Here is a 13226-nt window from a genome sequence, read left to right as displayed (position 1 = left end):
ATGATAAAACAGGTGCATCTGACTTTAAAACATGGGAGAAGTAGGAAGAAAATAGACCTTTTAAAAGATGAATGCATTTCAAAAGATTTAAAAATAAAGGATGAACACAACTCACCATCTCCTTTCCTTAACCAACTGAATATGATAACATGCCAAACATTTCCAAAAATCAACCCCCAAAAGGTAACACTTGAAGAGATTTCTCATCTTAAAGAACCGGGGAAAGTCGTAAGTAATGAAAAACACGGTCCAGCCATGGTCAAGTGGTCACGTGGCTGACAGCTGTAAGAAAACATGTAAACACGGTCTCATGCATTTAGTCCAAGTGGATATTTTCTTATTTCCCCGACCACCATTTGTCAAATAAACTGCAGAAACTATAAAGCTAAAGGATAAACACTTCAAATAAGAATTCATACTCCAAGGAAGTAAGAATCTTTCAACTTTTATTTCTAGGATACATTCATCGGGAACCTTTTTGTTGCTTTACAATTTTCCCCCTAAGAGAAATGAATACAATAAAAATATAATCCAACTACCAGCAATGTCTGTAACCAGAAAAGAATCTAAAATCTCTGGTGTGATAATATAGGATTTTTTTTTTAAAAAATATAAACTTCATACCAGAAATAAAGCCTGAATATTCTCTTTTTCTTTAAAAATATAATTTTTCCTTCTTAGCTCGTCCATGTAAACCTTATAATCAACCATTTAATTCTAAAGTCTATTTTTAAACTAGTCATTGTAACACTACAGCATTTTTTTTTTCCTACTTTGTATCCTGTTCTGTGCTGTGAATCAACTAATAGTTGCGGAAGTGTTTAAGAGAGAGAGAGATGCCACTAGGCTGTAGCAAGATTCTTCAAGATGTATCGATAATTAAAAGAAAAAAAAAACCCATTGGCAAACTGAAACCTACTTAATAAATTGCATTTCATCATGTCTGTGAAATCAGAAGGTGTGTATGAAGCGCTTTTGCAAACTCTCTAAAGCTCTAAGGAGAAACATTTTTTAAATGTTTTGACCAGAAAGGCTGCTGACTGGGGATAAAACGGCGTGAAGTTTCTGTGAAATCTTTTTTTAACTACTTACATTTAGGGAGGGAGAGACTGTTAAGTTGCAAACAAGTTGGGGGTACGGGGACAGGAATATCTCACCAAGACGGACTGATTTGCAGTGACCTGTGTTTTGTCTCAACGGAGAATAAAGACCAGGATTTCACAGCAGACTGAGAAGTCAAGCCGTCCTCTGGGAACAAGAAATAGGAGAAGCGAGGCTTCCCCCCCCCCCCCCTGCTGCCGACTAGCTCCGCCATGCGGTCAGTCCATTTAAAAACAGTATTCCAAACCCGAACGTAAATGGTCTGGGAACGGTTTCTTTGGTTTAGGAAAATCATCAGAAAGCCTAATTAAAAAGAGGTAACAAGATCTCTGAACCAGAGGCACACTTGCAACTACAATCGAACAGCACCGTCCGTAACGACTTTTTAGGGTATTTTTGTGGACTACAGGTAAGAAACTGATTGAGCAAAGGACAAAAACGTTTGGTAACAAAGCTCATGCCTGCGAGGGCTTCCTTGTTTGCTAGAAGGTGAAACAGATGGGAGGAGAAACTTCTTTCCATGAGCCACCCTACTGAAATCAGAAGGGCTATGGAGACTAACCCAGCAATGAAAGGCTGCAGAAATTTGGTCATCTGTACCCATCCACAGGTGACCAAAAGAAACTGTCCTCAATTACCCGAAGAATGAGTGATCTGACGGGAGGGAATGGGGCCGGGTTACTGCATAAAAAAAGGCTTTGAGCAACTCGGGCAGGCTGCAAGAGGCTGCCACTTGGGGCTGTGGAGCCTCCTTTCCAGAAGTTTCTGAAAGATCTTCCCGCGGCTCTCTGGGAGCTGGCCTACTTAGCACATGGAACCGGCTAAGGGGCCTTATAACCTCTTCTGGCCCTGATGCACTTCCTCTTTTCTCAGTGACTTCTTTCCCCAAGAGAATATTCAGGCCAATTCATTTTTGTTTCTTTCTGCATAAGAAGAGTAAACTAGCAATTTGGAAAACCCTTAATTCCCACCGAGTGTCTCACGTCAGCATATGCCACCTTGAAAAATGGTAAGAATGCAGAACTTGAATGCCTTTACATAAGAGTCAAACAAGCCTCGGTCATACTTTGATGGTTCCACATTAATAAAATTTAGCTATGGTACGTAAAAAAAACTACTTTTGCCAAGGTTTTAACTACTGCACTTTAAACCAATTTCAATATTCCACGGAAAGGTCATTTATATTAAAGTAACACGCCTTTATGTTTTCTACGTACAACAAAGTGATATTTTTCAAATGTACATATATTTTTAAACCAATGCACTCCCTTTTACAATCATACCTTCAGTCCAACATTTAAAACATAAACCCAAACTGTCGATGAAAATATAACAGTGGCCCAAATGACAGCATCATTTCAATGAAAACAGTAACGCCAGAAAAGGTGAGCATTAAAACTTAGAAAATAAACATCAACAGACTCACTGGAAATCTGCTCACACGCCTGATGTGTTCAGAAATGAACCTCACACAGAACAGTCCCCGCTACTCAACAACCCCTTCCTTTCTCATTTACTCACTCCATGATGCATGTCTCACTACTTTTACTGAGGTTTATACAGTGATTAGTTATCCTAACAGCAGAGACTAGTATTAAATATTCATGCCTATTCAGAATTGGCATATGTTCCCAGCAATTGTTTAGTATGCTCCCTGAATTATAAAATAGTCTAATCTTTTAGGAGCATAAAAACCAAAGGGCTTAGATCTATTCGTATACATTGTGCATTAAATGTTACTAAGTTAAGACAGTAAGGTGGAAAAAAGGAACAGAAGGGGTACAGTAAGCTTTCTTTAAACAATCCCATTACATTAGACAGTCCTGTCAATGATATGTATTTATGTTAACCAGGTTATGGGAAAAAAGGGAAAGAACTATTACCAGAATTTGTATCAATTTCTTGGAGAAGCTAATAAAACTCTAAATACACATATTTATTTGAAGAATCTTTGGTAGCAATTGTGTTTCTTCCACATTATAGGACTTTTCAAAATAAATGCCAAAATTAACATACTAATCAGCATATGAAAGATAAATTACGGTACTGTTTTTTTGGTTTTCCTATAAACCTGACTATTAACTTGAACTAATCATGCACTTAAACACAGTTATCTGTTTAACTTACGTACATATAAAATGAGAGACTAACACCAGAAAGAAATTAGACAGTAATGAGAATCAATGACAAAACATAACAATGACAACTGTTCTCAAGTAATTTATTTTTAAATTATAAGATTTACAATACTTTGATTATGCAAAATAGTGTAACGGAAATTAAACCAAGCTGACAAACCAAAAGAGAAAGAAAACGTAGCTTTCTTGAATATCAGTACTGAAACCATCATTGTAAGTATCTGACGTCCCAACCATGTCTTATGCAGACAGAAGTATAATAGTTTCACACGTTTCACTTGTGGGTTTAACTTCTCATTTTTCAACTTTGATGAACTGAAATGTAACTTATTTCAAATTCTATTATACCTATCATGGCGTTTACACTGCAACAGCAGCATCTCTCGGTGTGCGATCGAGTGTGGAACTGGGGCACAGTCTCAGCTCGCAGCCGCGGACAGAAACTGCGCACCGCGTTCAGCACGACAGAGGACGTGTTACAGTAACCAGAGCACAGAGTTCAGTATGCTTATTGCAGGGCCGGTGTTTCCTTCCCTTTGAACTGAACCAGTCGAGCTTCTGGGCCGGCATGTTACTGCTGTGGGTAGTAAGACTGCTGCGGGGGCTGAGGGAAGGGGTATGAAGGCTGCGGGGGCCCTGGGTATGGAGCCTGTCCGGGGCTCTGGTGATACACTGGCGGGTACGGCATACTATACTGACCGTATGCGTAAGGATTATAGCCCATGGGCATGGGCATGTGGCAATACCTGATGGAAAGAAAACAAACAAAAAAATGGGTTGGTAAATCACACACTAGAAAATGAGACGTGTAATAATTACTCGAAACCAAGGTTTTTCAGGAAAGTCATTTTTCTCTATTTCTCAGTCTAGTAGAAGACAGTGGAAAGAAAAAGCAGCAGTTTCAAGGTTAATATCCCGTTAATAATTGAGATGAAAGAATATCAGGTGCCTACTACCATCCAGAAAATACTGTTGACAGAAATAAGCCGAAATATTCAACTGTTAGCAAAGAATAAAAATGGAGACCCTTCATTTTAACGTGACAGTCTAAGTACATTCCTAACTCACAAGATTCAATACTCACTGTAATGTACATAAATTTACTGTTTACAGAAGTTTTTTTTTAATGTTTATTAATTTGTGAGGCGTGGGGGAGGAGCCGGGGGGGGGGGGGACAGAGGGTCTGACAGCAGCAAGCCCGACGCGGGGCTCAAACTCACAAACCGTGAGATCGTGACCTCGGCCGAAGTCGGACGCTTAACCGACTGAGCCACCCGGGCGCCCCTGTTTACAAAGTTTCAATATTTAGAAGACAGAATGTACTTACTAACAAGTAAAGTTTGGAGCACATCTTAGGAGGTAGTCAAGGGTCTGGACTTTTAAGATTAAAAACTTATCACACAGAAAGTCGTTCTTTAAGAAAGCACAGGCCAAAATTAGAGTCATGTCAAACAGTGTGTCAGAATGGCAATTCCTCAAAGTACGGGTGCGTGAACAAGGCCTATCGGTCTTGCCACGCTCAGCTCCGGAAAGGCGCCTCTCCGTTCATCGCCAAAATAAGGACAACCAAGGAAACACAGTCTGCGTTCCGTACAGAAGAGGCGGATTTCCTGTGAAGCCAGCATGTGAAAACTAGAAACGTCAACAAGCCTGGGAAAGGGCCATTCAATTACTCACATAAGTGAGTCTGACATTAGTTCCATTTCTGCGTAAGCTGACAATGGAGCTCGCTCGTTCATGACGCCTCCATTCGGAGAAGGGGGGACTGTTTCTCAAAGGTTAGCCAGAGCTAGAAACCTCAGCCCGTTCATCCGGTTTCAGCCTTACCCGGGATATCCTGGATAGGTGGGGTAGGGGGGTCCCTGGGCCTGTGGAGGGGGCGCTGCTGAACCAGGAGTGGGTGCCGGTGCCGGTGGAGCAGTGCCCGTCCCCGCGGGAGCCGGAGCCGGGGCCGGAGCGGGAGCGGGAGGAGCTCGATTTGCTGGAAGCACAGGCGGTGGAGGCCGGGCCGGGGGCTGGGGCTTGGCGGGCTGTAAGAGAGTCGGCACTGACTGCAACATGGCTCACGTTTCCGTCAAATTACCGTCGTTAAAATAACGGAGGGCATATGAGAAGCTCTAGAATACACCCGAGCGTATTTCTAATTCCCATTCTTAAATGTTGACTGAATACTCTAGAAACGTATCACAGCGGAGGAATGATGCTCCAACCTGTTAACACTCCACAGCCACTGCCCTGTTGCTGAGGCCTAATATTTAGCCACTTACTGCCCATTACTGCTCCCATCCGTGGTTGGTCATCACTGGACTCTCCCCCTGGCCACGAGATTCTTTATGTGCATATTTTCAAACACCAGACAACTTAAAAGACTAGTACAATAAACGATCGCGTATTTATCAGTTAAATTCAATAATTACTGACATGTGACCATATTCACTGTATCTGTAGCTGTACCCATACATTTATGTATCGACATATTTGCGGAACCATTTGAAAGGAAGTTGCAAACTTCAGGACACTAGCCCTAAAGACTGCAGCACATAAGTCCTAATAATCACATACCATTTCGTCCTAAGGAAGTGAGTAATTATTTCCTAATACCATCGAGTATCCATGCCACATTCAAGATTCTCTATCACAAAAGAAAGCTCTCAAAGAAGAGGTTCTATGAACCAAGATCCAACCGAGGTTCACGTATTGCAGGATTATTATGAATCTTTCCCTCTCATTGAAAACAGAATGCCTCACATCTATGTGTTTTTTCTCTCCATGACATTCACTTTTAGAAAAGACAAAGCCAAGAGTCTCCTAGAATGTCCCAGTTCTAGATTTGTCCGACTGTTTCCTAATGGCACAATTTAACTTCTTGTTTTATCACTGTACTTGCGATAAACCAAAAGGTGGTTCTAAAGACTTGATGAGATTCAAGTTAAATGTTTTCTGGCAAGAATTTGCAAGTGATGCTGTATTGTTTATACCGCAGAACATGAGAAGGTTGGTCACCTCATGAAAACTGGTGCCCACCAGATCTCTACAGTGTCAAGGGTGTTTTCTCCTTTACGGCAAGCAGGCAAGCAGTCACTAATGCAAAAGGCCCATTTAAAAAACGAGGTTGCTTACTGACCAGCATGGTTCTCGGCGCGGGCGTTGGCACAGCAGGAGCATGGCCCCCTGCGGGAGAAGACTGATAGGCAGGCGTAGGGATTGAAGGAGCACTGGGTTCCCTGGCAATGCTTTGCTGCAGATCCCTTAAAGACAAAGGTGTTAGGAATTAACACAATTCAAAAAAACCGCACACCTGAAATGCCAGGTCTTTAAAATCTTTCTTCTCTGCGTATATGAAACATGGAAAACAGACTCAAAACAATGACGGTATTTTAAAATACACTACACTTCTGCTCTTGACTAGAACGAACTTGAATCTTTTTTCCTACGATTTTCCCTCCTAAGAGGAAAGGTAAACTTTTTCTGAGGTCACAGTTACAGCTGGAGTAAGGAACATGTCAAACTGGGCGGGCGGACGGCCCTAAAAGACCACCCACTCTCTGGCAACAAGCCATCCCCTGGCTGGGCCACTCCTAACACAGCAGCGTCTCTAGAAGTTTTCAGAAGACCAACTGCTCGCAGTCTGCCAGCTGTGTCACACGGGCGCTTCATCACTGCATCATACCGGCGTTTCCAGAAAACGAAGAAAGCCAACCCATTCAAACCGTGATGCAAATTTCTTAATAAAAACTTTCTGAAATTATTCAAAGAAATGCGGCACTGAGCTGTTTTATGTTAAAAGATACCTCATAATCTGTAATTAAGGTAAATGCAGGATAGATTGTTGAAAGGACCATTAAAACAGAATTAAAACTTAGCAAAATTGGAATCCATCCCCAAATCTCACTAACCAAAACCCTAAGGTAAAATGCACTCTATGAAACAACATGATATTGATCAACTTCCCCCCAGCACTGATTCCTACACACATGAAGGAAATACAATATGTCCCAAAGCGTGAACAACAGCATCTATTGTCCTGATATAACAATTAACTGCAACCCCGGAGTCCCCCAGACCATACTTTCACTCTCACAAAGGGTCCCAGTTGGAAATTAGTCACTCCCCATATTAAGAAAGTTAATACATTCATCAAGGAACCAAAAATACCTCTTAATGTTTGTAAGCTTAATAAATGTTACAACACAAACTCGAAGATTTTAATCAATATTAAAATTTTGAAATTTTTGAAACATTTTGTTATGTAGCTCATATATGTACTAAATATACTTAATATTTAATATTTTGTTTTCTTATTTATGTAGTTACAGTTAGATATTGGAGTATACCACAAATATAGTATCTAACGTATGTAATTATAAAGCCTTAACATAATACTTTTATTTTCCTTTGACAAACGCCAGAGATGGTCACAAGACAAATAAGAATGTCCCAGCTACTAATTGTATAATTCAAAGCTATTAAATCATGAGACTAATAACATAACAAAGCAAGGATACATGAACTAAAATCCCACGTGTTTCAATGCCAACAACTACCATTACTAACATCAGTTTCAAATCACTAGTGTAAAGGCAGAGATCACAGTAAAATATTTATTCTTTCTGCACACTTATGAGAGGACACACTAGTCATCAGGAAAATGAAAATTAAAACCACAATGAAATAACTAGATACCCACCAGAGTAGCTGGTGGCAAACTCTCAGACATTGCTAGTGGAATACAAATAAGTACAACCACTTTGGAAAACTATCAACGTCAACTAAAGCTCAATACACACACACCTTCCGACCCAGCAATGCCACTCTCAGATATACCCCCAGCAGCACCGCACACATCTGCTCCCCAAAAGCATGATCTAGAGCTGCCCAGGTGGCCATCGAACACCCGAAATGTGCCTAGTATGAACTGAGAAGGGCTGGGAGTGGAAACTACACACCAAATCGCTAAGACTCAGTGTGGACAAAAAGTAAAACATCCCATACATGATTTGCATGATTTGCATATATGTTTAAATTGTAACACTTTGGATACACTAGGGGAAGTAAAATATATTTTTGAAATTAACTTCATGTTTACTTTTTAAAACATGGCTGCTAGAAACTGTAAGTTGTAGGGGCGCCTGGGTGGCTCAGTCGGTTAAGCGGCCGACTTCGGCTCAGGTCATGATCTTGCGTGATCTCGTGTGATCTCGCGTGATCTCGCGTGAGTTCGGGCCCCGCGTCGGGCTCTATGCTGACGGCTCAGAGCCTGGAGCCTGTTTCGGATTCTGGGTCTCCCTCTCTCTCTGCTCCTCCCCCGTTCATGCTCTGTCTCCATCTCAAAAATAAATAAACATTAAAAAAAAAAAAAAAAAATCATAAGTTGTGCGTGGCTGACACTACTTTTGCCATAGAGACGAAGCTCGCTTTATGTCACCAGCCCTGCACATCTGGTTTGTTTCCATTCTTTGCTTCCAGCAAAACCGGAGAGTCAGGTTTTCGAACGCTCACGCTCACTGTTCCTAACACAGTGGCCAAAACCACACGCTACTCAAATACTCGACAACAGTGGACTATACACACAGCTTCCAGCATATTCACACACTGAAAGCTGCACAAATATGAAAATTAAAGACCTAAAACCACACACAACCGTATGGATGAGTCTGACGGTGCGAACTGTGACCAGTCACAGAACAGCACATGCGATCCCACTGAGTCCAGCAAGAAACAGGAGAAGCCCGTCAATCCTCGCACAGAAAGGACGGTGGTCGCCTTGGCAAGGTAATGACTGGGGAGACACAGGGACGATGCTTCTGGGGTGCTGAGAATGTTCTGTGAACTGACCTAAGTGCTCGATACGTGGAACTTTCAGTTTGTAAAATTCAGTAAGAATTACGTGGACTTTTCTTATGTTTTTATTTTATAGTCAATAAACATGTTTCAAGGAATTTAGGCCCTTAGTATTAAGAGTGATTTTAACAAAATAAACCCTTGGATTTTTAAAAGCTAATGTTATATCTATTTGGTCTACTTTTCCATTCTTCATTTACTTTTTAATCACTGAGATAAAACCACGTGACAAGTTGATGACTATTCTGTTTATAGTACAAATATAGAAATATACATGCAAATAGTAACAATCCTAATTTTCTCTTTTAAGTTTATGTATTTATTTTGAAAGAGAGAGAGAGAGAGACAAGGGGAGAGGGACAGAGAGAGAGAGAGAGAGAGAGAGAGAGAGAGAGAGAGGGAATCCCAAGTAGGCTCCACGTTGTCAGCACAGAGCCCGACGTGGGGTGCAAGTCCACAAACCATGAAATCATGACCTGAGCCAAGATCAAGAGTTAGACACTTAACTGACTGAGCCACCCAGGCACCCCACAAACCTAATTCTCAACCTAGAGATTTGAAATAGGAACTATTTGAAAATGAGAATATCCCCAAATTTCTTCCTAAGCCATGAACTTCTATTATACTACACAATTCTAAAAATAGTGATGTTAGCCCATTTGACACTGAAGGTTTAAGTGGAGAAACTGAGAGTGCAACTAGAAAGTAAATTATCATGGACAAAAAATTATTTCAAGCAGGGGTTGGCAAAATTTTTTGTGTAAAGAGCCAAATAGTAAATATTCTAGGCTTTGCAGGACACAGGGTCTCTGTCACAAATAATTAGTAATACTCTGTTGTTAGTGCAAAGTCAGACACAGACAATACACAACTTAGAAAGATAAGCAGCAGACTCAACCTGGGTGCTGCAGTTTGCCAACTTAAACTTAGAAACCTTTGTTTGGCTCTTTCTGGGTCCTGAGCTACAGATTTTAAGGGTTCTACACAGTCACCTCAATGGCTGCTGCTTGGATGAAGGGAAGAAAAGAGGGGCAAAAAGGTCCTGTTCCAAGCCCCCCACCCTGCTCACATCTGAGCCGGATCCACTGTTATCTGTTTTACAAACTGGGCTTCTCTGTAACACTAAGCTTGAGCAAAGGGTTCTGCAGTTTAAAAAAAAAAAAAAAAAAAAAAAAAAGGAGGCAGTGAGGAATGAATCTGATAATTTAGCTGTACAGTCTGAAAAATAAAAATCAGACTACTTGAATGTGGCTATAAAAACTATGAAGTCCCATTAATTATTAAGATTACTTTCATATAATTTTCTGAACAGGTACTGTGCTGTTCACTTGACTCACAATAAAAAGGGAGTCGAAGGCCCCCGTCTGCAGGCTCCCTCCCTACCCCTCACACCCCAGAGGCACACTACTCTGGGTCATGAACCTTCCAGAGCTTCCTGACACATAAACAAACCAACTCGCATGTAGATTTTATTTTCTCCCTTTTTATACAAAAAAGCGTACTTCACACTGTTCTGTATCTTTTTTCTTTACTGTATTTATCTTCAAGGTCTCTCCATATCAAAAAATAGAAAACCTCTTTTTTTTCAAATAGCTGATCTTTTATCTAAAAAAAAAAAAAAAAAAGGGGGCGCCTGGGTGGCGCAGTCGGTTAAACCTCCGACTTCAGCCAGGTCACGATCTCGCACTCCGTGAGTTCGAGCCCCGCGTCAGGCTCTGGGCTGATGGCTCAGAGCCTGGAGCCTGTTTCCGATTCTGTGTCTCCCTCTCTCTCTGCCCCTCCCCCGTTCATGCTCTGTCTCTCTCTGTCCCAAAAATAAATAAACGTTGAAAAAAAAATTAAAAAAAATAAAATAAAATAAAATAAAATAAAAAAAAAAACTGCACAGATGTAACTTTATTTATTTCACCAGTCCTGGACGTCTGATTTGTTTCTATTCTTTTACTGCTACCAGCAACTCAGAAATGAGTTCGTTTATAAACGTGTCGTTTCTAGCATATGCTAACACATACTCAGAATAAATTCTCAAAACCAGACTAGCTGGATTAAGGATGTATGGATTCGTCATCCAGACCTTCAGAGCAGAACCGCCCCCACACAAGGATGCACCCACACACATTCAGAGCCGTGGATGAGACCTGTTCCCCTACATACGCCAACAAGGCATGTTCTCAAACTTCCAGATTTTTGCCCTTCTGAGAAATGTCATTCTGGAGTAGTTGTAATTTGTATTTACATTATACCGAATGAGGGCAGGTTTTTGTTGTTTTCTGTTTTCTTAAGTAAGCTATAGGCACAACGAGGGGCTCAAACTCACGACCTCAAGATCAAGAGCTGCGTGCTTTACCCACCGAGCCGGCAAGGCACCCCAGAAAGGTATTTTTTCATACGCTTAAGAACCAACCACTTACATTTCCTCATACGCAAAATCTCTGTTTACAGCCTTTGCCAACTTTTCCTAGTGGGTTTTTCCTCCTCCTCAGTAATATCTAGGAGTTCTTCATAAATTAATTTTTTTAATGTTTATTTCTTTTTGAGAGAGAAAGAGCGGGGGGGGGGGGGGCAGAGAGGGAGAGAGGGAGACACAGAATCCGAAGCAGGCTCCAGGCTCCGAGCTGTCAGCGCACAGCCTGATGCGGGGCTTGAACTCATGAACCCTGAGCTCAGGCCCTGAACCAAAGTGGGCCACTTAACCAATTGAGCCACTCAGGCGCCCCTCTTGATAAATTAATAAATTTGCTTTTTGCCTTTGTGAGGTTTCAAATATTTCCCCCCCCCCAACTTATTACATAATAACTCTGCTTTATGTTATGATGCACTTATCCTTTTTTTAAAATGGCTTCTAGGGGCGCCTGGGTGGCGCAGTCGGTTGAGCGTCCGACTTCGGCCAGGTCACGATCTCGCGGTTCGCGGGTTCGAGCCCCGCGTCGGGCTCTGGGCTGATGGCTCAGAGCCTGGAGCCTGTTTCCGATTCTGTGTCTCCCTCTCTCTCTCTGCCCCTCGCCCGTTCATGCTCTGTCTCTCTCTGTCCCAAAAATAAATAAATGTTGAAAAAAAAAATTTTTTTTAAAAATAAAATGGCTTCTAGATTTAAGTCAGAATAAGAAATACTCTTCCCTTTTCAGCTCTATAAAGGAATTCTCTCATATTCTCTCATATTACATGAAATGTAAACTTTACATTTCCTTTTACACATTTCAAGTTTGATCCACTTGAAATTTATTCTGGTATAAAAATAACTTTTGTTTTCTAAATGGCTAGGCGGCTAACTTCTTCTGATTGGCTTAGGATCTTTTTTACATTAAATTCACAATGTATTTGAATTTATTTCTATTTTGCCTTTGGTCTAATCATGTACCAGGACCACTATGTTTTAATTAGACACAATAATACATATTTCAGTGTCTGGTAGAATTGCTTTCCATTACTATTTTTATTTTTTCCTGGCTAATAATTGGACAGTTTTTCTAGATGAGCGTTAGGATCAACTCATCTAGTCGTAAATGAAAATCTATGTATTTATTTTAAATCAAATTATGTTGAATGCTTAAGAACTGATTTCTTTGTGCATCATCTTACCCAAAAACATGACACATCTTTCAAATTCCAGTCCCCTTTTGTCCCCTTCAACAGTGTTTTGTACATACTGGTCTCATACACAACAAACTTATTCTGATGTAGTTTATCTTTTCTGCTGCTATTGTAAGTAGGCTCTTTCCTCCATTATATTTCCTATATGATTATTTATATGAAAGCTACTGATTTCTACAAATCTTTACGATCAATTGTCTTTAGTAAAGATTCTTCTATTGTTTGCTGAGTTTGGGGGCTGATTCTCTTGGGTTTTCAAGTTGTACGATCATAAAGTCTAAAGTAGTGAAAATTTTACCTCCTCCTTTTCAGTGTTTATCTTTCTAATTTTATTCTATTGTCTAATTGTGCTGGTTCGTACTGCCAAAATAGTATTAAATAATAGGGTGGACGGTGCTCATTTTGTCCTTGCTTTTAGAAGGAATGTTTACATTGTTTCTCCATTAACCATGATGCTGAGTTCCGTGCAGATATAAACAAGTGTGTGTGTCTCTCTCTCTCTCTCCATACACACACACACACACACACACACACACACACACACACACACACACA

The 13226-nt window shown here is 40.7% G+C and overlaps 1 protein-coding gene across 4 annotated transcripts in view; it reads right to left on the bottom strand.

The window, feature by feature from the left end:
* Positions 1–429: 429 nt before the first annotated feature.
* The window catches only part of PDCD6IP (programmed cell death 6 interacting protein), a 76299-nt gene continuing 63502 nt past the window's right edge, over positions 430–13226 (bottom strand). For 2 of the 4 annotated variants that reach the window (XM_040479670.1, XM_040479672.1), the window contains exons 16-18: positions 6364–6487; positions 5067–5269; positions 3807–3985 (exon numbers count right to left, since the gene is read on the bottom strand). In XM_040479670.1, coding sequence (XP_040335604.1) covers positions 3811–3985; positions 5067–5269; positions 6364–6487 — 502 coding nt within the window. In that variant the 3' untranslated portion in view covers positions 3807–3810. Of the gene's footprint in view, positions 3986–5066; positions 5270–6363; positions 6488–13226 lie in introns of all 4 variants that reach the window. The other 2 variants (XM_040479671.1, XM_040479673.1) reach the window with 2 other exon arrangements.

Source organism: Herpailurus yagouaroundi, unplaced genomic scaffold (genome assembly GCF_014898765.1).
Source record: "Herpailurus yagouaroundi ecotype Mexico unplaced genomic scaffold, PumYag 159, whole genome shotgun sequence".
NCBI classification, from domain to species: Eukaryota; Metazoa; Chordata; class Mammalia; order Carnivora; family Felidae; genus Herpailurus; species Herpailurus yagouaroundi.
The sequence above is the reverse complement of the archived record's forward strand: the minus strand, read 5'-3'. Positions and strand labels throughout refer to the sequence as shown.